Source organism: Coffea arabica, chromosome 6e (genome assembly GCF_036785885.1).
Source record: "Coffea arabica cultivar ET-39 chromosome 6e, Coffea Arabica ET-39 HiFi, whole genome shotgun sequence".
Taxonomy (NCBI): domain Eukaryota; kingdom Viridiplantae; phylum Streptophyta; class Magnoliopsida; order Gentianales; family Rubiaceae; genus Coffea; species Coffea arabica.
The window spans coordinates 20,154,416-20,179,771 of record NC_092321.1 but is presented as its reverse complement, the minus strand read 5'-3'; the positions used below and the strand labels follow the sequence as shown (position 1 = coordinate 20,179,771).

Genomic DNA, 25,356 nt, shown 5'->3' with positions numbered 1-25,356 from the left:
CACTGAGATGGCCTAGAAAACTAGACAGGATGTTTCAAACAATAGTGGAACACAATGATGCAAGCAAGAAGCAGAAATAAGGGTGAGGATCACATAGCTCTAACAGTCAATCTATTTTAGCAAATATGGAAAGCAAGGATTGACAGGGTGTTTAACTCATTACACAAAAATCCTTTCAAGGTGAGTGAAATAATAAAAGAGGAATGGTAGGAATATAATGAAGCAAGGCAAAATCAACCAAGAAGAAGTGCAGCAGAAACATTGAGATAGCAAGAAAGTGTCCTAGTCAACCAAACAGATTCTGAGGTTGTGACACTGAAACTAGTAATTTGAACTAAGACAAAATCCAAAACCTTGGGTATTGGGATTATAGCTTCTAATACCTAGAGACAAGGCATTGTAACGTGGTCCTTAAGGGTAAGAGAGTTAGGAAGTAAACTACAAGACAATGCAAAAGCCGTTAGATTTTGCTTGATCAAACCAGTCAAAAGAGGATGGAGGAAAATCAAGATAAAGATTGCTAATAGGAAACTATTGGATCAAATCAAAGCTAGAAGACTTACTGGAAGTGAGATAGCAACAATCTTGGAGGACATCCAAAAAATGACCTCTTGATTTTGAATGTGCTCTTTTGATAGGTTAGATCAGCAATTTGATAGCCTAAGTCATAGATTGAGCAAACTTGCTTAAGTAAACTTCTGTGACATAGAGTGGTCCTATACCACTGCATTGTGCTGATATGCATTTTTGTAAAGAATGGAGCCTTTGCTCCCACATTATATAGTTTTGACAAAATATAACAAATTCCAAGGATATGTTTGATGATTTCATTAAGGTTTTGACTAACAAGTGCCATAGTTTCAAGTGTTAATTTTTTGGTAAGAATGTGAGTGTGTGAATTCACATAATAAGTGTTATTTAAGTGTCTTAGTGAGTATCCCTAACAGTTTTTTTTTTTTTTAAAATCCTTTCGTTCATTGCTAATCAATGAAGTAATTACCTTTTGTATTCTACGTGTTTGATATCAAAATTATCCTACCACAAAATATATTAAATACTACATAATCTATCTATGAAGTTTCAAATAAAAATTTTCACTTAATTTGCTAATTTTGGAAAAACATACAAAAACATTACTCAACATTCAAGTACATTACAAACACATTACAAAATTTTGTGTTTCTATTACTTTCAATCACGCATACATACAGTCTCTTGCATGCATACACATGTACAAGTTCTCTTACTCAAACAACTTTCTTTTGACACACTTGTGTGCACTATCTCTTTATTGACATATATGAATATGTGCATTTTTTTCTCTAATACATATACACTTGAATGTTTCTAATACATATAATTAAAATTCCGTATTCATATGCACATCCTTTCTCTCGTATTTCTCTTATACATAGTTGCACATATGATACGTTTCTTACACATACATACATAGTCTCCCTCACGTCTCTCAAACACATTATGTTATTTATTAATTTGTAATATACACAAGAAAATAAATCTTAACTTTTCCAAAAAATTTAGTTAATTAACATATAATTATTTTTTATCAATTGGACAATAGATTTTAAGTTTTTCACATTTCAAATTTACATATCATTACTTACAATGAACAACTAATAGAGGGCCTCAATATCTCCTTGCTAATGTATAAAGTTCTAATGATCGGAAAAAAATTTAGCTTTTATCACTTTACCCTTTAACCTATAACGCATGTATTACTTTGGTTCCTAATATTATTTTTTTGTCACTTAATCCTCTTGATTAACAGTCAATTTTGATAATATGTAATTTGTGACTAAAAAGGCGAATTTGTACTTTAATAAAAAAAAAGACTTTTTAAAACTTTACCCCTTAACCTTTAGCACCCCTATGACTTTGATCCCTATTGTAAATTTTGGCGAATTAAAATTGAGAAAAATATTAGGACAAAATAGAATTTAATTCTAAATATTGACTATGGCTATAAACCATTAAGTTTCACTGATAAATTTTTTTAAACTACTTATTAATGTGTTGATTTTATGGTGTTGTGATGTTTAATCATGTTCCTAGTATTGAAATGATACTATAGAAATATGTTATCCTATTGACAATTTGTTGGTCCATTGTTATTATTTTCATGTTTTACTTGTTGTAAGGAACATGTCAATTTAAAATCTACGTAGTTTCACATAAGTCTGGATTTGAGAAGAAAAATAGGTAAAGCGAAGATTTTTTTTTTTTTTAAAAAAAGAAGAAGCGCATAGTCTAATGCATTAGTGTTGCTAAAGTTTTTTTTTTATTTGTTTTTAGTAAAGAAAGTGATGCCAAAGGTCAAAGAGGGGTAGGAAAATTTTTTTCATAGAGTTGATATGATAGAAGGGTTTTCTTTTAATTATTTCTTTGTTTTTTTTTTTGAAAAGATGGTAGGGGGTTAAGTGACCAAATAATAACTTTTGCGACTAATTGGAGAGAATCGCTAATGGTTGAGGGGTTAAAATGATAAAACTGCAGAAATTTAACCCGAAAGTGCAAAATTTTAAAGTGCAATTGTTGATTTTTGTTAGCCGTTAGCTGTTGCAGCGGCAGCAAAGGGCAAACTACCACAGCAAATAGCAATGGGAATCATAAAAGACGGTACAATCTCAGGCAATTTACCCGCCAACACGGCGGCCTTCGCTGTAAACTACCCGGCTTACCCTTCTTCCATCGCCCGCGCTGTCGAGACTCTCGGCGGCACTGAAGCCATTGCCAAGGTTCAGTCTTTAAACTACAAAAAACACGCACTCACACACTTGATTGTGCGTTTTTTTTGTTCTACTTGTTATTACTAGCATTGATAATTACATTGTTTTTTTTTTGGTTATTTAACAATTCTACGTTGTGTGTTGTCATGATAGTGTTCTGGGATCGTCCTATTATTCAATTGGCATGTTAGTATTCTGTTTAAATTACAAATATACACACTCTGAATGCGTATTTTGTTCTGCTTGGTACTTGTAATCTTGATATGTACAATTTTTTTTTGGTTATTTAGGAATTCTACGTTGCGTTTTCATGATAGTGTTCTGGGTCTGTCCTGTATTTGAATTCGCATTTGATTTTGTGATGAACATTCTTAACAAGTTTGATTATTTATGTCTGTTATTGTAATTGATTGTTGTGATATGGTTGGTTCAAGTGGTAAAATTATTGATCCCCAAGTGTTAAAGTTTTTGCAAAGATAATAAAATGGCTACTGGGCTAGCTCGAGGGATAAAGTTAGTTAATGGTATAGGTTGCTCTACTTCGACTCCATAAGGCATGGATTTGTAGGCCTTCTGTTTAGTACTCAACAGCACGCATTCATGATAACTGTTGAATATATTTGAACATTTGATTCGTTTTCTTCAAAAGTTCAGTTGTTGTAGAAGGATGAAACAGACTAGTTATTCACCAGTGTAGAGGTAATGAGATGAAACAGATTAGTTGGGTTTAATGTCTTTCTCCTGGGAATCTATTCGATGATCAGTTTGCTTTTATTGATGGATGTTGATTCTGATGGTGGGTTCCTAGACTTCAATAAACTGGACTCAGAACTTATTAACAGTGGAATATATGCTAGATCAGATTGCATTGAGGAAGCACTAGATTGATTAATTGCTTTGAAGCTTCATTGGTTATTTTGGTTAAGCCACATTAAGGTTCACAATATGGCAAGGACCTCAACAGTTTTAGGTTCTTGGGAACTATCCGAAAATTGGCTCATTATCTTTCAGTGGGAATGCTAATGCCTTGTTTCTTATTAGAGCCTATATGTTCATGGAAGTTTCTTTGTGCTTTTGCCCATGTAGAATGCTCTAGTTTTCCTGTAAAACATGTCGGTGTTCACCACTCAGTATGAAACAATACTTGGGGATGATTTGGAGATATTGGAGGACTCAACTGACTGCATTCTTTTTTCTAATAAATACCAGCAATGAGCAGTGGGACTCCCATACCTGAGTATGCGTAACATAGGTTTAATCTGTATTTGGAAGAGGAATTTCAGGCTCTTTGCTTATTGTCTCTTATTTTCTTTCCTTAGTCGATTAGTTGATCCATTGCCCTATAAAGAGATATTAGAGTTGGCAAGGATAGCGGCTTTTTTTTTTGTGATATTTTTATCTCATTGGAATATCAAGAATTTGACAAATTACCAAGTAGAGAAGAATGGTCCACCCTGCTTACCTCGAATAGTGAGAGTTGGTATTGCTTTTGGTATTCTTGAAGTTGTCAACTTCTGCTTAAAATTTGAACCTTTAGTATATTCCTAAATGGTTAGAATTTTTGGCTTGCATGTGAAATGCCCTCTTGGCTTTGTTTCAGGCTCGTAGTTCAGAGTCAAATAAGTTGGAACTCCACTTCCGCCCAGAAGATCCGTATTCACACCCTGCCTTTGGAGAACTTCATACTTGCAACAATTTTTTATTGAGAATATCAAAGGACAGAGTAAGCAATGCCCAAGATCCTGAGCTTAGAAAGAGGGTATCAAGCAGTTCTTCTGCTGATCCTGTTAGTCTTGAACAACATGAGTCCTGTTCTGGATCGATAGAAACTACAGCAGAAGCTGAGTCCCAGGTTGTTGAGGAACGGCAAGAACATCTTTCTGCTGATATTGTTGCTTGCATAGGAGAAGCTTATCATTTTAATGGTTTGAAAGTTCATTCATGTTGTTCTGATTTTTTCAATTCCTCTGTATCTATCACCTAGGATGACATGACGTTTCTCTTTATTGTATACATGCTTTTTTAGGAATGGTGGATTACCAGCATGTTATTGCTGTCCATGCTGACATTGCCAGACGAAAGAAGAGAAATTGGGCTGAATTTGGTCAGGCTTACTTTATTTTATCAGAATTTGAAGTAAATTAGATAAAACTGTTTTCTTATTTAACTTGATTTTCAGTTTCTTATTCAGCTTGATCTTCTTTTATGCATAATTAGTAGAGAAGGGTGGCCTTATGGATGTTGATCAGGATGATTTGATGATCCTAGTACCACCGTTGTTCTCGCTGAAGGATAGACCAGAAAAAATAGTGTAAGATGTCACCTTTTAGCTGTTTACCTATACATCATTTGTAGATGCAACATGTTTTCATGTCCTGCATTTTAGCACGTGTTGATGTCAATGAAAAGGCTTGTCATCTGAGTACTTATTGTAACTGGGAAGGAGCCTTATTGCTTAATAGTGGAGGAACTTGAGTCAGCGAGGCAGAAAGTTGTGCATTAGAAACTTTTTAATTCTACGTATTTGATGTGCTTATTGTACAAAAATTATACAGTGAAGATACTGCAGAAAAATGGTTCAGTATGTTCCACATTGGTATCATTCCATAAATCTATGGACACAGAATTGTCATCGTGTTGCCAGTGGTTTTGAAGCATATGGGAGGTTCTGATCCATAATAAAGTATGTAGAACGCCGTGAATATAACATTCAAAAAAGAAAAACGTGTTTCTTCTAAAGCATATTCAAGGGACCACTAAAACTTGTGATTCCTTTAAAAGTACAAGTTTCTCATGATTTCGATTTCCACCAGATTTTGTTTTGTTTCTAAATGGTTCTAGGCCTGACTTCTCTCATTAAGATTATTTTCTGCATTATTACCTGCAGGTTTTTATTTTTACTTCCTTCACATCTTTCACTTAACTATTACAGGATGAGTGAATTCCTCAATTGCCGATAAAGTTAACTATGAAAGGGATTTCTTCTAATAGATTTCTTTTGTTGCTTTTAAGTCCAAATTTTAACAGTTACTGTACCCTTTCGTCTTATGGCTTTTGAAGATCACCATGAGTTTGAAATTGTTTGGATGTCTGACATCACATGCGCATGCAATCTGAGGAGGAATGAACTTAGAAGTTGGCATAATTCAAGTCAAATTGCATTGCAGGTTAAAACCATGTATACATAGCAGCTCGAAAACGAAACAAGAGGATATGAACCAGCATCATCAGGAGGTAGCCTAATCTTTCCAAGGATGATTATATCTGATTTTGATGTTCATCTTCTATTTGCATGTGAACCATGTTTTTGTAGGTTGAAAAGTTGCACAAGTATCAATGCTTGCTTTAAAAGGAAGAGCAACTGCTTTTTGCCTAGTCCTAATATTTACTAAATACTTCAGCAATAATAGATGCTGGCACAAGCTGGCTGCTGATACCTTTCTTATTTATATCAGATGATGGGTGATTCGAGATTTTTTTTTCTTTTTTAATATACCCATGAAAGGGATTCTTGGAAAATTGGTAGTCGGATAGTCTAAATAGTTAATAAAATTTATGAAGGATAAGAAGCATGGATGTAAGCAAGGCATTAATACTGGGCATGACTTGTTCCGAGAATACATCAACTGTTTTCTCTGCCACTTATCTGTATAAGCCCATAAACTTATTTAAAAATATTATTGTCAAAGCGGAAAACCGATCAGAAGCTGTCAGAAAAGTGGTTAGAAGCTTCAGATTTGTGAAAAGAGAAGAATTTTAATATTTTGTGAAAAGAGAAGAATTTTAATATTTTATTGTCAAAGTGGAAAACCAATCAGAAGCTGTCAGAAAAGTGGTTAGAAGCTTCAGATTTGTGGACCTAAAACTTATGAAGGGATAAGGAGCATGGATGTAGGCAAGGTATCAACACTGAGGCATGACTTTGTTAAGATAATTCATCAAATGTTTTCTCTGCCTCCTATCTGTACAAACCCATGTACTGATTTTTAAGTTTTAGTTTTAAGAAAGGAGAAGATTTTAATATTTCATTTCAAAGTGGAAAATCTATCAGAAGCTGGCAGTAAAGTTGCTAGAAGCTTCAGATCTGTGATCCTTTCTCTCCCTCTTTGTGCTGTTTCCAACTTTAATAGTTTGCAGTTTGAACTTCTTCCTTTTTTCTTTCTGGGTTAGGCCCCGGATTTTTAAGTAATCCCTAACCCCTCTTTTCCAGTTTGAGGAATTGCTAATCACTCTAAGCTAGTGTGGTGTTGGTGTCATTCATTTGTTGCATTGTGCTAGATAAGATATGGTGATCATTTTTCATGTGTTGGATCTCAAGTTCAGTGGCACATAGATTGACCTGTTGGGAACTTATTATTAAAAAGTAAAGCATTGTTGATTCAGAGATTTTTTTTTTATATAATCTCTTTCCTCTTACGATGGCAGTAGTTGTCTGACTCATTCCTTCTGTTGTACTAATGACTCTATTTACTTAGTGTACTCGTCTTTCCTATGTATCTTCTATTAGGTTTACGGTTTTTTTTTTTTTTTTTTTACCACTAACTTCATTTTGTTGATGCAGAGGAATATGGAGCCAAGTCTAGCACTTGATATTGATATTGAAGATATCCTAATCATGATTATCTGTATAACTTGAAGTTCTATAGTCTATAGGATCCAGTTCTGTCTTTTATTACCTTTGGCCATTCTTCTCTGAAAAATTGGTGTTGGACATTACAGTTGTTCGTGTAATATAAATGCTGAAATTGTTAAAATGTGAGTTTGCTTGACCACTTACCATGAAAACATTAGTAGCTTTTGGTTTTGGGAGTGAGAGGAGTAATTTCAGATGGATGATATCACTCCTTTGAAGTTGTGTTATGACTCCAGAGAGACTTTAGCCCTTTTTTAAGGATTGGCAGGAGACAGAGCTAGAAGGGAGAAGTTGAGGGTCTTGACTTGTGTCTCTCAGCATTTATAGATGCCCTAAGTCTCAATAACAAGTTTAGGCTGATCATTTGTTGCACATATAAACCTTCTACTGTTGGAAATTTTTCTCTGGTGCACAAAATGAAAGTTTTGTACCCTTAATGAGTTAGCTGCCATTTCATTTACTATAACTGTACAATAGCACCTGATATTTTTTTTTTTGGATTGCCGTTACTGCAGAAAGATCATTTCTTTGTAAAATTCAGGGAACCCTTGAGCATCATAACTGTATTTTGATGACTGTCTCTTCAATTCTAGTATTTTTTAAACAAATGTCGAAAGCTAAGACATGATCAAGCATTTAAGCATCCAGAGCAGTGTAAAGAATACTAAAACAGACATTGGATAAGTCAGTGTTAAATCTTCGCCATTTATGTCAACCATTAGTCATGTGCCTTCATGTTGTCTCTGGCTAGTTTAACTAATACTGAACGTGGAAGGATATCTATTTTCAGGAAATCATGATTCATTCTTGTTGAAGTTAATTTTCTTGCCGAAAAGAAGTTAAACTTTTTGGATTTGGGTGCATTCTTCCTATTTCTAGTTCACTTAACGTTCAAACAGATCCCAAAAAAGGTAAACTGGGAGAAATTCATACCTGAAGGTTCAGAACAATGGGTTTTGCAGAACACAGTGGCTGAGCTGTTCAATGAACGACCAATATGGGTAAAAGATTCATTGTCTGAGCACTTGCTTGACAAAGGTCTGGAATTTGGAGAAAACATGCTCAAAAGGTGGTTTTTGTTATCTTATCCTGTCATTTATATGACATCGAAATTGAGTCTTTGAACTAAACAGTGAATTTCATGTAAATATTTCTTTTGGCTCTTGATGTTGGTCCATTGTCTTTCAGGCTTCTGTTCAGAGCGGCTTATTACTTTTCAACTGGGCCATTTCGCAGATTCTGGATCAGAAAAGGATATGATCCTCGCAAAGATCCCGAGTCTCGCATGTGAGGGTCCCATAAGAAAACTCATACTTTTTTATTCCTCATGAGTTTGGCATTTTCTTTCCTTCTTTTACTTAGCCTTTTATTTAAGCTGATTGTGGCCATTGCCAATAATATGCTGTCTTTTGTGATTAAAATTCATTGGTACATTTGCTTCAGGATGATTTAGACCATCTCCCAAGTTTCGTAACATCTTGTGATTTAGTTCTTTTTATGTATCAATTTGATGCTTTTAATCCATCTTTCAGGGCTAATTTGGAAAAGTGCATATCAATTTTGTGGACTACTTCTCGTAGTTTACTTGCTATAACATGGTATATACTATGGTTCTCCACTAATTCATTTAGGGGTTGATTGGTAACTAATATAAATTGGCTTACTAAGCTCTTTGAAAACTGTAGACTTTTGGTAATGATCACGTGAAGGGACATTTAAGGAACCCACTTCTCTAGGAGGTCTGTTTCCCTGGAACAGACCTCCATTACAGGTCCATTAAAGACCTTGACCCATTTTACAATAGGAGCTAAAAGTCAACTTAAACCTCAGACCAAAAGAGAAAACTTGGCATCACCCTTATCAAATACAATATAAAAATTTAGTGGTTTGTCAATAGCATAATAACGAATTCATTTAATTAATTGAACTTAAACTAGTTATTGTAGCTCAAGTAATTTTATGTCAGTAGCGTAAGAATGAATTTATTTAATGGTTGAAGAAGCTTTAAGAAGCTTTTGGTCATCCCATAGCAATCAAGTCTGAACGTGTCTGGCAACATTAAACTGGTTTCATAATGAAGGAGCCTTGTTAATATTGCTTCATGGTCATATTTGCTCCCAGATCAACAATGAGATTTTTGAGCCAATTCATTTACAGATTTTGTTTCTTTGTGCTTTTCTCTTCTATGGAAATTAATTTATTGCCTTCTGCCCTACAGCTTCACAAGTCTCGCTCCATCCTCTGTTGCATGACTCTCCTGGAACATTTATTTTGGTTCTGAGCAGCTTTGTTAATTTTTGCTCCGTTTAATCTTTTTTATTCTTTGTATTGTTGAATTTGGGACCTTTCAAAGGAAGCCGCTGTCTTTTAGGCTCTTCTGTGCCAAATTTTTCTTCTTACCATTTTTGAACTGCCAAACCTTGTCTTGTAAGAAGGAGCAAGGCTTGATATTCTTCAGTCATAAGGTTGTCTTTTATTGCTGTATTTATCAAAAGTAGAATGCAGGGATGGTCCTTCAGTACTTGCTTGGGAGATTTTACTTAAACAGTAAATGCTGTGAAAGAAAAGTATTAACTTTACCTGCTTTTGCAAGCTGGAAAGTGAACTGCTGATTTTTCCTATGGATAAGCTAGTTATGGAACTTCTTATTATTTCCTTTTTCTTTTCTTTGTTTTCTTGCCCCCATAGAGTTGTTTCGTTTCTTTAATAGTAGAAAAGTTGCTGCTTTTCCATCAATTATTACACATTTTCTTTTAATAGGATCTTTCTAATGACATTGAGAAATTTTGCTGTTGTCATTTTAATTACTCTTGGACATTCTATGCATTCATCTTCATCACCAATAGATATGCTTCTGGGACATTGGAAATGCCTTATTGCTATTTAAATACTGCCTACTCATTGACCAATGGATTGTGATGTACTTGTGAACAGATATCAAACAATGGACTTCCGTGTGCCAGTACCATTAAGAAGCTACTGTGAGGCTAATTCAGCATCAAGGTTAGTGCTTTGAGAATTAATATCTTTGGTGAAATGCATTCATAAAATTTGTTGGCTTGGTCAATTTTTTCTGTTTTTTGTTTTGGTAATTCTGTCAGTTATTTTCATCTAAAAATCCCAAATTCGTTTTTGCCCATTAAGGAGACAGATGGCTGTCATCATTGCCTTTTCCTTTATCTCAGACAAATGTTCATCTCAATGGTGATTTCCATCTGGCTTGAAACAAAAGAGATGGAGGTTATTCTGTTGGGACTCATTTTATGTTAATTTAGTCAATGTTTTATTGCCTTTATTATAGATTTCTATTTTCAAATTTGTCTTAAGGAACTTAACGATCATTATAAAATAGTTTACTAACAATGTCTCACTGAATCTATTCAAAGGATAGAATATAAGTAGAACAGCTATTTTATAAGATTTATAACAGTGTTTGACTATTTGATTTTTTGAACAAGTCTGGAGACATTTATTTTTATCTACAAAAGTTTCTTTTGCTTCCTCTTCCTTTTATTTTATCTAGTAAAGTTTCTTTTTATTTTTAGACATTTATTTTTATTTACAAAAGTTTCTTTTGAGGCTAGTTTGCAAGAAAAAAGACGTCATGAAAGGGTGGCGCTCCCATTTACAATCATGAGAAGATCCTAGCAGTAAAACGTAATCCATTGGTGAATCATCCAAATTGGTCTCTTTGTACACAACTTATATTGAAGGATCTATACTGTAGATGCTATATTGGGAGGTTATATGTTAACATTGGTAGGATAAGCATCAGCACTTGGCACAGATGCCACTCATTGAAATATATAGCACTGCCAAGATGGAAGGTTAATATCAAATACGGTACAATCATGAGGCAACAAGGAAACCAAGTTCAAAACATTTGAAGTTGCCGATAATAACCTTAAAAAAGCTCAGGGGATGTGGCTTGATAGCTTGTGAGTTATACTGGAAGCAAAAGAAGTCTAAACTGGATGAACGAGATGCTAGGAATTCAGAGTCATTAACTCCTGAGTTGCATATCTGAACCTTTTGTTCTCGGTAGTTGGCAAGGAGCAGACCAAGTTATGAGGCATATGGAAACAAACTTGTGAGGTTGAAAGCAGTTTAAAGGATGAGAGCTCTTAAGCATTTATATTTGATTCATGGCCAAATTTACATTGTATGAAGGTTAAAAGATCAAAAACTTGACGTTTGATTCTGTATTGAGTTGCTTAGTTGTTACCGTTGTCCTTCTTTTCTTCTTTCCTCTCACTTTTTTGCTTTAGAATATATGTTGTGTAATGAGAAGACAGTCAATAAGACTTCAGTAGCCATTTTTAATGTTTCAAGAGACTATGATGCAGAAAGCTTGAAAATCCCTTATTTACTTATTTATGTTTTGCTGTTGTTAGTTTTTATTATCCAACAAGCTAACTAATAATTTTCTGATACCACTTCATGCAGACTGAAGCATCGCTGGGAGGATATATGTGCCTTTCGAGCTTTCCCATATAAATGCCAAACTTCACTGCAGCTCTTTGAACTTGCTGATGACTACATTCAAGAAGAAATAAGAAAACCGTCAAATGTAGAAGCATTCAGTGTATGTTGTACTAACTTGCAAATCAGTATTTATTAGTGTGTTATCATCATTTTTGTAGTTATCTGGAGTCTAGAGTGGTTTCTTTTAGGATTGTTTTGATTCTATAGGACATTATCGAAACTGTTTGTCATGCCAAAGGTCTAGACTACCTTTGTGAGTTCTGGCACTGTTAAATGATCATCCATTCCAGCACTGTACGAATTTTGTAGGATTAAAGAATACATTGTCTTATTTTATGATAAAACTTGGGTATTGACTGCTGCTGATACGTTGTATTGCACGTCCAATTCCATTCCTTGAAGTCTTAGTCGTTCTTTGTTTATGCCAAAAAGCTGTTAAGGTTAGAAAATAAACTTTTATCAGCACCTGTTTTAAACTTTTTAATTCTCATGAAATGATAAATGTTAACACTTCATATCTTGTCATTGGAAAGATTATAAAATAAACTTTTATCAGCACTTGTTTTCAATTTTTAATTTTCATGAGATGATAAATGCTGAAACTGATAAGAGTAACACCTTGTTGCTTATCATAGAAGGGGTTTTCCTGTGAATGTTTAAATAAGTCACTAATTAATGTGATATCTTCATTTTGAAGCATAATTTGTAATTCTTTTGCTGCTAAACTGTTTCAGTGATGTTAGAAAGGAGGTTCAACATATTTAAAAGGGAAGCATTTTCACTTTAGGCCTCGTCAACATGATTTCCCAGTTTATGACTCTCTGGCATTCTCGGTAATGATTTTCTGGTTTTGCTGGATGTAGGAGAATTTGGTCAAACTTTTCCTGGACTTTAAATTTAGAATCAGAAAAAATAGGCTAAGAAAGATTTTTTTTTTTTTGAGGATTTACGTCATTTGTTAGGTAAAGATGAATCACTTGGCAGGATAAATGAGAATATGAGCTTTATTTTCTGGTAGAAGACAATAAGATTAAACATTTATTGGCTCGATCATGGCCTATCTTCCTGTGGAAGAGAGACAATTTAGCTTTATAGATCATGAGGTTCTGGGAATTACTATATGTTGAAACTCCGTATCAATAAGAAAACCAAGGAAATACCCTATATTCCTGTACACATCTTCATTTCATTATGCAAGGTAGTGAAACTAGAAGCAAATGGGTACTTCTAATGGTACTTTGATAATTCATATTTTGATGTAAAATCATCTTTTTGTCTGGCTGCTTATTTGTAATGCTTTTTGGACTTGTGCTGGACTCCCTGCATCTGTATGGTTGTGCTACAGTGTATCAATATTTTTCTCATCGATAAACTTGTGCATATAGCTTGATTTCTTTGGCTGGTTTTTCAAATGCATCTTTACCAATGTTCTGCTTGTTACCGATATTTTGATTGCATATATGATGAAAATCTCTGTAAAAGGCGACTTTTTAATCTGTACAACAATTTTAATCTGAATCTGATACAGAAGGCAACAGGATGGTTCTCAGCCAATGTGCTTGAAACCTTGAGACACCGGGTTGCTGTCAGGTTTCTGTCGGTGTATCCCAATGCTGGTGCAGAGGCAATCCTGAAATCTGAATGTGACCTCTTTGAAAAGTCAAAAAAGATGCGTCTGTATCCAAAGAACTTGAAAGCAAATGAGGAAAGGCAGCAAGACAATAGAGGTCATATTAACTTCTACATCTATGCCACTTTCAGTGTAAATGAAATTGTTTAATAGTAGACTTACTATTTTCTCATAACTTGAAATGTATTTCTCGAAGTAAATGTGAATCCTATTGGCTATTTTACTTTGTCTTTACTTCCCTTCAAATACTTGTAAAAGTGATTTGTATATATAATCTTGACAAGCTTTTCCTACGACTCAAAAGATTATTGTATTTCTAGCTTCACATTTTACTTGCAATCTGGTCTTGATGGAAATTTTGTCTTACATTGCTTGCACAATTGGAAGCTACAAAACAACCTTTTTCTGAAGTGTCACTAGGATATCGTTTTCATTGCAGAAGTGGTTGAAAATCAAGAAAAGGAACCAAATGATGAAGTAGATTATGAAGAAGATGAGGTGAATAACATTGACGATGACATTGATGAAGAGGATTTTGATGCATATGAAGCGATAGACCCGGTAAATGTCAATTGATTAATGTTTCAGCTCTCTTTAATGGTTGAAATTATTCAAGTTCCTTTTTTTTAACCAACTTTTCATGATCTGCTCATATTTCCCATGTTCTCTTTTTGTTCAGATTGGGTTCCAGGAAGGGGATTTTTCTCCACAACAGGATTCCTGTATCCTTGTGAAATTGAGTTTATTTTCTTTTTGTTGACACATTAGAAATAGGATAGACCTTTTTTACACTCACTGAATGATGGAAATGAAAGAGGTTATGGTGAAACATCTGAGCAGCTTTCCCCACTTCTGAAAGCAGATCCTGGATAAAAACTTTACTTCATTTTATACTTTCCTGTTGGAAAGGAAAACAAAGAACTGATAGATCCTTGTGATAATTGACTTTATTCTCTTTCTGTAGACCCTTTTTACAATTGGTACATGGTTAAAAAGAGAAAGAGATAAGGGAGCCAGATTTCCTTACTTCTGAAAGCTGATCCTGGATAAAAACTTTATTTTGTACTTAGTGTCTTTTTTCACCCTCCTGTTGTCGGAAAGAAAAACAAAGAAATGAGAGGTCCAACGGTATGTTGGTTTGACATATAAGCTCTACCATCAAGGATCTCATGTCTTGTGTATGTTGAGATATCCAGTTTAAGAATGGAGGCCGTTTTGAACCTCCAGCTAGACCATTGACCCATTCTTTTTTTTTTTTTCAATGCACGTCTTATGCTTTCCTGCTGTCTTTCTGCAAGGAAAAACTCCATCTAGGGTGATCCTGGACTCAATTACCAACCAGTGATAATGTTGCAGAAGCAGAAACTTCCATAGCATACTAATAACCATGTCTTGTACTTTAAAGGGGACTAAACAAGCATGCCTTTGGGAAAAAGCGCTGCAGCTAGTGAAGGATTATGGATGATACTTTGAGCCTTTAGTGGTGCTTAGTTTGTTTTTAGTTTGTCTCAAGTGCATTTTTTTTATGCCTCACATGTTTCTTCTCCTTTCCTTTATGTCCTGCTATGATCAAAACTGAAGCAGCAAGAATCTTGGTTCTTATTTAGCATATGAGCATAACTATATTGTTGAAGAAATTCCTCAAGTTTCAGTACACCATTGTGGGTCTGTCCTATACATTTCCAGATACAGACCATGAGAACATGTCCAGAAATTATTTGCAAGAGCTCTTTGGTAGTTTTCCATTTAATGCAGCAGGCGATAATGAAATGCCTGATGCCAATATTAGTGATGGAGAGTACGAGATATATGAACATTATAGTGATGAAAACTACTCCAATGATGATGAGTATTAGCTTTTAATTGAGTAAGTGTTTTCCTGGTGCTTTTCTGCAACTTTTGAAGATTTTTTCCCTCCACTTGTATCATGAGACGCACACTAGTTTATCGCATTTAGCTTGAGGAATACAAAGTTGCAATTTTTGTTGTGTATTTGTTGCACATAACTGGATTCTGGTCCTTAACTGGTTGTTTCATTGTTTCAAAAGTATCATGTAGATCATCTAATATCCAGTTTCTAAGTCTTGATGTTTTGATGAAACAACTTGAACAATTTCTGTGAATTTGAGAGTTGTGAATCTATTCTACCTGCTCATTGCTTTCGACTATTATTCTAGTAATATTCCCCTTTCTTCATCAAGTCTTTATTGCAGTGAGCTTTCAATGCTAGTTTTTTGAATGTATATTACTCATTATTCAATCCGTTCCAGTGTTTTATGGCAAACTGAAAACCACTCTGGTATGCTGCAGATGCTGAGTTTGCCAATCAAGCTGAAGATGCAGCGAGAAGCCAGTGACTTTTGTAAAGCTGGAGAACTCTTTAGTTGTCCTTTCGCACTGTAGGCTCAGAAATTTAGTGTAGCTGGAGTAGGATGGCTAAATCAAATTTGTATATATACTTTTAGTTCACTTCTTCCTCTTTAGGGGTCAAGAGCGAGGTATGTTGATGATACTCTATATAAGGTTAAAAGTTTCTTCTATATTTAAGCTATCTTGTGCATATATTGACTGCCTTCTACAGCTTGTGAGGTGATGAATGAACAGAAATTTGCTTGAATCTTCCCATCTCCATTAGATGTTCCTTCATGTACTGTAAAATCTTCTTTGGAAGAAAACTGCAAGAGAAAATAAATAAATGAATAAGTTGAAGTGACACTGAAGATTCATTGTTAACTCAGAAGTTCTTGTAACTCAAAAAGTAAATTCGGTGACCATCTTCATTGGTTCCTCATCCAAATGGGTTTAATAACTATGTCCCATTGTATCCAATCACCTTGAAAGCGTTGGTCAGCTTTCTTTCACCGGCTTCCCATCTTGTCGGTTTTAATAATTGTTCCATTGTACCTACTTAATTGCAAGAAAGCGTTTCATTATCTTATCTTTATTAGTTCTTCGTCCAGAAAACTATTTTAAAAAAGCGTCTAAAATGTGTGGAACAGTGGAAACATTAACGTTAGAGAATGGATACTTACGAGTTTAGAGTTACCATATCATCCAATCTTTAGAGCATGTTTCTTTAAAATAAGGTTTAAAGAACTATCCTATTATTGTTTTGTTATGTGTGCTGATTATTATTGTCAAATGCTAAAATTCGGGGAGAATCTAGAGCTATTTTCATCTTTCTGGATGTTATCAAACCAAGAAGAAAAGATTATAAAAATGGGGTTAATCACAAGAAATCCCCCCTAAGATTTTGTGTATTTGGCAATTTACCCGCTAACGTTTTATTTTTTACACTTAATCCCCTTGACTGGTAGTCAAAGTAAACATTTAGTAATGGTGCTGACAATTGACATCAAAAGAATAATGCTATCCCTAAAATATAATGAATAGATGTAAATTTCCATAGGTTCGAGTCAGATATAGCACATATTTCTCTTCCTTTGCACAAGGTTCCAAGTTTATTCATTTGAAGTAATTACATGGATAACGATTCTAGATAAAAAAAATTTCGTATTTCAAATTATTTTTCAGAAAGTACAAATAAATACTTTCTTTATTGTAAAAACCAAACCTTATAATTTGAATATCCAAGAAATATCCTTTTCGAATTTTTCGGTGTCCAAGATCGTTTTTAAGGTACTATTTCATCACATTCACAAGTTTCTTGGATTGGTTCTTCCATATGGTGTGATGAACAACATCTAGAAGAATAGTAAGGAAATGACTTTGGAAAAACTTGGGACATTTTTTTCTTGTTTTAGTTGCAAATGTTGTGGATGCAGGAGACAAATTTTTATGATGTGATGAATGCTCAAAACATACTAGAGAACTTCTGGGGATCGCTTCTTTATAAAACATGAAGAGTGCCATTTTCATAAGAAATTTTAACGATTAAAATAGGGGGTTTTTTTGTCAACTACAATATTTTAACTATCCATTTGCTGAGGTGGACTGACAGAGTGGACAAAGTGAGAAAAATAAAACATTAGGGGGTAAACTGCAAACCTTTGGGACTTCTTGTGATTGATCCAAAAAAGTGAACTTTATAGTTTTTAAGCATAACGGCACGGGCACGTTGGTTGTAGTTTTTTTTTTTAAGAAAATATTTGTTTCATGTCTGGTTATCCCTGAAATTTCTTAGTTCCATGAGGCCACTGCAGCCACTGGTTGAAAGCTCAGTGGCCAATTTATCTAAAGTTGTAGCAGCCCATTGTCATGCTATCAAAGCTGGAGTTGTTGGTGATGTGTACACAGCCAATAACATCATGAATGGTTACAAAAATTGCGGACGTTTGGACGTTGCTCTCAAGCTTTTTGATGAAATGCCTGAGAGAGACACTGCTTCTTGGAACACGATGATCGCTGGCTATGTGAATTCCAGGGAGTTCTTTAATGCTTGCGACTTTTTTAAGCATATGAAGATTAACGGGGTTGGGGTTGATGGGTATACATTTGGGAGCATACTCAAGGGTGTGGCAGCGAATGGTGGGATATTCTTTGGACAGCAAGTGCATTCAGATGTTGTTAAGTGGGGATACGGAGAGAATGTTTATTCTGGGAGTGCTCTTGTAGACATGTATGCAAAGTGTGGTCGAGTTGAAGATGCAGATAGGGTGTTTCAATACATGCCAGAACGTAATTCGGTGTCTTGGAATGCTTTGATCGCCGGTTATGCAGAAATAGGTGACCATGAAAGCTGTTTTCAGTTGCTGAAATGGATGGATAATGAAGGCGTGGGGCTTCAGGATGGCACATTCGTGCCACTTCTGACATTGCTTGATGACAGTGAATATTACGAACTAACAATGCAGATCCATGCCAAAGTTTTAAAACTGGGGTTGTGGATTCAAAATACCGTGCTAAATGCTATGATAACTTCTTATTCAGGATGTGGGTCCCTCAAAGATGCAAGAAGAGTTTTCAGTAGTGCTAGTGGCTACCGGGATCTAGTCACATGGAATTCCATGCTAGCAGCTTATTTACAACATGATCGCGGAGAGCTTGCATTTAAGCTCTTCTGGGAAATGGAACTGCTGGGGTTGGATTCAGATCTATATACTTATACTAGTATAATAAGTGCTTGTTCTGGAGATGCAGAACAGGCTCAAGGGAGATCATTGCACGCGTTAGTCATAAAAAGAGGGCTGGAAAAAGTAACAGCAGTATCTAATTCATTAAGTGCCATGTATTTGAAATCAAATAACAGAGGAATGGAAGATGCAATAAAAGTATTTGACTGTACTGAGATGAAAGACTCTGTTTCATGGAATTCAATTTTGACGGGCCTATCACAGAAAGGTTTCAGTGAAAATTCATTGGAAACTTTTCAGAATATGCTCTACCAGAACCTGGAGATTGATCACTACACTTTGTCTGCCGCTCTTAGATCTTGCTCAGATTTGGCAACTTTGCAATTGGGTAAGCAAATTCATGTGTTCACAATAAAATCAGGCTTTGAGAAAAATGACTATGTAACCAGTGCTTTGATATTTATGTACTCCAAAAGTGGGAGTCTGGGGGATGCTTGGAAGTCCTTTACTGAGTCACCTGGAGACAGTTCAATCACTTGGAACTCAATTATGTTTGCTTATGCTCAACATGGGCAAGGTAAAGTTGCACTTGACCTCTTCTTTCAAATGAAAAAGAAAAATGTAAAACTGGATCATATAAGCTTGGTTGCAGTTCTAACTGCATGCAGCCATATTGGCTTAGTAGAGGAAGGTAAAAAATTTCTAAAATCAATGGAATCTGCATATGGTATTCCACCACGAATGGAACACTATGCTTGTGCCATTGACCTGCTTGGGAGGGCTGGCCGTATAGAGGAGGCAAAAGAGCTGGTCAAAGAGATGCCTTTTCAGCCTGATGCAATGGTGTGGAAAACTCTACTAGGTGCCTGTAGGAAATGTGGTGACATTGAGATGGCAACTGAAGTGGCAAGTCATTTACTGGAATTAGAGCCAGAAGAGCATTGTACTTATGTTCTTCTCTCTGATATGTATGGACATTTTGAGAAGTGGGACGAGATAGCTACTGTTAAGAAGCTCATGAGGGAGAGACGAGTAAAAAAGGTACCAGGTTGGAGTTGGATGGAAATTAATAACGAAGTGCATTCTTTTAATGCTGAAGATCATTCACACCCTGAATGCCAAGAAATGTACCAGTTATTGAGAGAATTAACAAACAAAATCAAACTTGAAGAAAAATCTCTTGATTTGGACATTAATATAGAATACTTCGGTAATGTGCCTTATTATTGCCCTAAAGATACTCACATCCATCTTAGTGTGGGTCTTTGAGCATCTGTTGATTATTCTGTCCTTGCCAAAACTTCAATTTCTGAAAGCAGCACAGCTGGTAATTTTTAATTCTCGCACCAGAGTGGGTAAATCATCTCAATGACTGGCTGGACTAATAAATTGCTTAAGAATGCGTCCTTCCCTTCCTCTTAGAAGGAAATTTTCAGATTTGTATCTTGGTTTGGCATGGATTTTGTTGGATACTTGGCAAATGATTTCCTGATAAAAGCGGATCCAACATCAAATCATGATGATTGAAGTCATTTAGATTGAGTTGTCTGCACAGCTAAACTAAATGCATAACCAGCCAATGCATTCATCCTTCTGAATTACACATTGGTGCTGCCGGGTAAATCCCGGTTTGCCACCATTCTTTGAGAGCACTACTGTTTAAAGCATAAATGATTAAGGGATAATTTCATAAACCTCCCCTGAGGTTTTACGAAATATCACCTAGCTCCCTTGAGGTTTTCAAAATCTCACTTAGCACCCCTCGAATTGACATTTTGGTAACATTGGAAGCCCTTCTAACCAAAAGTAATATTAAAAAATTCATGTTTGAGGAGAGAGATTATTTTAGTGCCTTTAATACTCTTAGGCTATAAAAAAAAAAGAACATTTTACGAACCAAGAAAAAAAAAAACTAAATCAGAACCACCTTAAAAGTGAGGAGATGAAAATTGGTAAGAGTTTATGTTATAGCCAATAGTCACTTCTACAGTAGGAAGGGATAGTAAAAGCGAATATTATTTTTTAAACCATTTCTACAAATAGAACCCTTCATAGCGTTGAAGGTAATTAGCATATAAAATCATACATTTGAGCAAAAAAAAAAACTTAGTAATAGATGAAATTCAACTTCAGTATCATACAAAGAATTTACTCAAAATAGACAAACTTTTTTTATGGGTGTGAATTATGAAAATTTTAGAAAAAGTCATAATTTGAAAAACTGTAGTTCGGAGTTTCAATTACTTTATTTCTCTTGCGCTCTACATGAATAGGAATAAATAAATAAAGTTGTAAAACACCAAAAAAGGAAAATAAATAAAAAGAACTTGCAGCTATTTTTACCCAAATGCGTTGAATATTTCATTGACATTTGCAATTCAATTATACATACATATATGTATGTATGTATGTATGTTTGTATAGACATTGTTAAAGAAAAGCAGGAAATTTAGGAAAAGAAAAACAAGTTTAGAAAATTTAAATATGAGGGTATTATTGACAATTCATCACCTTTGATATTAGTATATGGCCCTACTATCACTTCAAGTGTGCTAAGTGAGATTTTGAAAAGTTTAGTGGAGTTACGTGATATTTCATGAAACCTCAAGGGAAGTTTCTGAAATTATCCCAATGATTAAAGGTAACTTTTAGCATAGCATTTTTACATTTTTTTTCTTTTAAGTTTTCTTTTTTTCCTTGATATTTAGAAACCATCATAAGCTGAAAGAAGTTTTTCTTGCATTAGTCCTTAGCTATTTTTATGTTTCACAGGTTTTGTTTTTATCTCTGAAGCGAGGAACTGCCAAGGAGGTGTGCTTGTTTCATTTCTTATTCTTTTGTCTTGCTCCTTCATCGTATTCTTGCTACTTTGTGTGTTTCATCTTGCAGTAAAAAAGGTCAGCATGCACAATATTAAATACGAAAATTTGCATCAGGGGATGAGAAATATGCAGGTAGGTCTACAATTTCATACAGGGAAAGTGAAACAAATTCGTTGTAGTTCATCGTAATTATGTCACTTGTGAAGCATGCCTGAGTTGAGTTTCTGGCAGAATCCACATACAATGGATATCCTTTGAGTCAAGATTGGTCTGTGGCTGCACTTGTAGTGAAGGCAATAGGTAATATATTCATACCAATTAGGGTTAATTGCAGTTTGCACCCTCAAACTATCACCGAATTGCAGTGTGCACCCCAAACTATTAATTGCAGCAATCTAGTGCTTTCAACTATCCATTTTTGGCACATTTTAAAATCATGTTAAATCCGGCGAAAAAAGAAGCGATATGACCAGTTTACCCAAAATTTGTTTCCGAACCTCCAAAACTACCCCATGGGAGCCAAATCTATAGGAAACCCTATAGTTTATCTCGCCTCAGTTTCATTTGTATTTATACTTTTCTCTCCTAGTCACTTATTCGTCTCTCGTAGAACGCTCAAATGCTGCTTTTTTTAGCAAAAAACAAAAAAAAGACATTATTATTTAAGTGTTAGATCTTACAATGTCCAAATAGCTTGATCGGCTGCTAAGACAAAGGCTGAGAAAGAGTAGTGTTGAAATCAAAGGACAAATCCTTCTTATTCGAAGTTGAAATAGGTAATACGATTTTTCGATTTCATATATGATAGGTAAATTAAGTTGATTGAACAATGATTTTTAATTTTCCTTTTCTATATTTCAATTGGTTATCAATTAAGTTTCAAATAGAATGGGCATTTTATAGTTGGAATTACTCAACATAATTATCGATCTACATGAATATAAATATAAATGTACTGAAATTTTGTTGTTGAAATATTAGATTTTAATAGTAAGGAAAGACAAGAAAAAACAACAACGGTTTTACAAAAATCCATACAAGCACTTCTTATTGATACTTTCCTTTACTTGTTATTCTAATCACGGTTCCTAACTATAACCAATTGAAGCATATATCCGGATGTTACGTAACAACTCACGTAATGGTGTTTTGAATAAAGCCATTTATTATAATTAAGATTCTTCTTTTCCCTGGGGATGGCAACTGGACGGCGGTGGGATGGGGGACCTCTCCTCCCCATCCCCACCCTGCTGCTCACTAATTTGCCCTTGCCCCTACCCCGTTTCCTCCATGGAGCCATGGAGGTACCTGCGAGACTAATAATAATTTGTCATATAATTTTATTATAGTCAAATTTAAGCAAATAATTACGTATTAAAATATCAACATATCACCAAGTTATTATTCATTGTAATTTCACAATTGAAATTCATTAAAATAATCAAACAAAAGTTAGTTGAATACAATCCAATATGATGAAACAAATACAACTAAAATAGTCAAGTTTTCACTTTTGATACAAAATACAATCACTAAGTCATTATTGTGTTTTTTTTTTTAGAAAAAAATGTTATTGTGTTAAGTGTAATTAGGAATTTAGTATAAATGTATTAGTAAATTTAGTATAACTAATTAATAGAAGTAATTTCTATTAGTAGACATATATAATTATTAGTATAATTGATAATATCAATTATATTATATATGCTAATATACAATACATAATACATATAACTAATAATATCATTATCATAAGTTTGTAACTAATTAATTAAATATTATATATATAATTATATACATATTTATTTATTAATTTTTTTAACAGGTGGTGGGGCGGGAGTATACTCCCCCATCCCCTCCCTCGTTTCTAAACGTGGGAAAAAAATTCCCCCTCCTCGCCCCACCCCCAACCCCATTAGCCTCCTACGGGCACCTATTCCAGTTGCTATCCCTACTTTTCCCACTAATTTTTGCTTTTATGTATATTTGTGTATCATCATTCAAAGGTAATTAATTTAATAAAAGGATTCTCTTTAAACTAAAGGACAACGTTTGTCAAGATGGAGTGCTTTTAGGAATTTTTATAAGTACTTGACAACACATTTGTATTACATTTAATTTAATTCACATTTTATTTTATTTGAAAATATTGAATTTAACTATTTAAAACATAAAGGACTATAGATCAAAATATTAGGGAGAAAAAGTACAAAATAAAAACTTTTGACTAAATGCCAATTTGATTTTGACTATTAACTATTGCCTTTTTTTATTATTTTTCTTAAATATGAATAAAAAACAGAAACTTTACCATATTTGTTTTAATTGGAATATTGAGGAAAGGCTAAGGTTGAGACAAAATATTTAAAGTTAGGGATATGCCAAGGGGACAAAAAAATAAAGTTAAAACTTTTGATAAAGGCTAATTGGATTTGACCTTCAACTATTTTAATTTTTTATTTTGTCCTAAATATGCCTAAAACCAAAATTTGGGAACCATATTTCTGTTGGTTAAACCATTAAGAATCAATTTAGCACATATGCAAAACATTAGAGATCAAAATTGCATTTCTCCCTATCATTTAGTCATAAGTTTAGAAATAAACATATCTCAAAGGTGGGAATTTTATAATTTAATCATCGATATCGTGATTTTTATTTGAAAAGTTTGTTATTAACTTGAACTTACTTATGACTACTTGCACAGAATCCACGCTTCTTTGCGACGGTGATAGAAGAAAAGGAATACATATAAGAGAAAATCATAGTTTTGGTCTCTAATATTTGACTTGTGTACTATATTGGCCCATAATATTTAATCAAAAGTAAATATGGTCCCTAAAATTCCTGATTTTAGGCACATTTAGGGTAACTAATGGAAATTCAAGAATAACTAACACTCAACATCTAAATACCATTAGTCAATAACTTTGAATTTGCACTTTTGATTCTCAATATTTTGATTTTGAATTATTATATTTCTCTAAATTTTAAATAATAATGTTAAGGGCTTATAATGAAATGAGGTGCCAATTAGATTGAAATTGTATTGAATGGGTAAAATGAATTCTAATTAAATTTATCTTTCTTCTTCTTTATTTTGTTTAATTCATTCATGTCACTAATATCTCATATACTTGTTCTCTTTTGCATAATTAGTCTCAAATTTGGTATACAATATGTATATCATTATTTTACACTACTAATAATTAATTTGATAGTGAATTTCTATCATTTTTTTATTTGTATTAAACAACTAATTGAATTCCCTATAAAACATAAGAAATATAAAGTATTTATAAATTAAGGCTTTTTTAATATTTCTAACAAGTACCCCATGAGCACTTGTTAATACACCTAAATCACATATAATCTAATAGATATCTATATATATATTAATAGGGGGAGGGTTGGATTGGGTTGGGTGGTAAGGTGGGAGAGATTGTAAGAATAATTTCTAAATTATTCTTATTTAAGAACTAAGTTTTATGCTTAATTAGAGGTCTTAGATTCAAATCCCTCTACCCACTCTCCCGTTTCTTAAGTTCCATCATTTCCTATTGGGAAAAAAAATTTAAAAAGTAAAAAAAAAGAAGAAGAAGAATTAAGTTTATGCTTATAGTTTCTATCTAAGGTTTGTACGAGAATTTCACACACGAAAAAAGGAAATTTTTAAAATTCTTTTTTATATAACCTAATTTATAGATCCTTTCTTTTTCATCCTTGCCAAACTAGAAATTGGGTGAGTCCAAGCTTTGACGCTTGACAAGAAATGAAGTATTAGAATTTTTCACTCATATGAAGGTAAAGAATTTTAATATTAGGTTACGGACAAAAAAAAAGCATTGAAGGAAAAGAAGCGTGTCAAGGATTTTTCGTTTTAATAGCCTATTTCAGTTCGGGCCTCAGTTTTTCTCCGTCCAGCTATATGACCCATATCAGACATTTTTGTTCTTTCTTTCCCGTCTCTCAGTCTCCGTCCTTTTTTTTAATAATTAATTAATTA

The 25,356-nt window shown here is 34.0% G+C and overlaps 2 protein-coding genes across 5 annotated transcripts; both read left to right on the top strand.

Annotated features, from left to right (window-relative positions):
- The first annotated feature begins 2,550 nt into the window (after positions 1 to 2,550).
- LOC113739093 (uncharacterized) lies at positions 2,551 to 16,035 on the top strand. 4 transcript variants are annotated; one of them, XM_072055612.1, is made up of 15 exons: positions 2,551 to 2,756; positions 4,348 to 4,672; positions 4,774 to 4,851; positions 4,968 to 5,058; positions 5,915 to 5,981; positions 7,309 to 7,352; positions 8,279 to 8,449; positions 8,569 to 8,667; positions 10,315 to 10,383; positions 11,827 to 11,965; positions 13,394 to 13,592; positions 13,935 to 14,056; positions 14,175 to 14,217; positions 15,182 to 15,362; positions 15,806 to 16,035. In XM_072055612.1, exons 1-14 carry the CDS (start codon positions 2,619 to 2,621, stop codon positions 15,349 to 15,351), a joined length of 1,755 nt encoding a protein of 584 aa, XP_071911713.1. In that variant the 5' UTR covers positions 2,551 to 2,618; the 3' UTR covers positions 15,352 to 15,362; positions 15,806 to 16,035. The 4 variants fall into 4 exon arrangements, with proteins under 4 accessions (XP_071911713.1, XP_071911715.1, XP_071911716.1 ...); XM_072055614.1 differs by having other exon boundaries at positions 4,965 to 5,058; positions 13,397 to 13,592; XM_072055615.1 differs by having other exon boundaries at positions 4,965 to 5,058; positions 15,188 to 15,362.
- A 1,368-nt stretch (positions 16,036 to 17,403) lies between these two features.
- LOC140009580 (putative pentatricopeptide repeat-containing protein At3g25970) lies at positions 17,404 to 19,900 on the top strand. The gene has a single exon (XM_072055610.1). The coding sequence runs from the start codon at positions 17,644 to 17,646 to the stop codon at positions 19,795 to 19,797; it is 2,154 nt and encodes a 717-aa protein (XP_071911711.1). The 5' UTR covers positions 17,404 to 17,643; the 3' UTR covers positions 19,798 to 19,900.
- The last annotated feature ends 5,456 nt before the right edge of the window (positions 19,901 to 25,356 follow it).

Excerpts from the sequence above, each read along its gene's own strand:
- LOC113739093 (XM_072055611.1), top strand. The coding sequence starts at position 2,619 with ATGGGAATCATAAAAGACGGTACAATCTCAGGCAATTTACCCGCCAAC. Across the intron at positions 2,757-4,347 it reads GCACTGAAGCCATTGCCAAG|GCTCGTAGTTCAGAGTCAAA; the intron begins GTTCAGTCTTTA and ends GCTTTGTTTCAG. Across the intron at positions 4,673-4,773 it reads AGAAGCTTATCATTTTAATG|GAATGGTGGATTACCAGCAT; the intron begins GTTTGAAAGTTC and ends ATGCTTTTTTAG.
- LOC140009580 (XM_072055610.1), top strand. The coding sequence starts at position 17,644 with ATGAGGCCACTGCAGCCACTGGTTGAAAGCTCAGTGGCCAATTTATCT.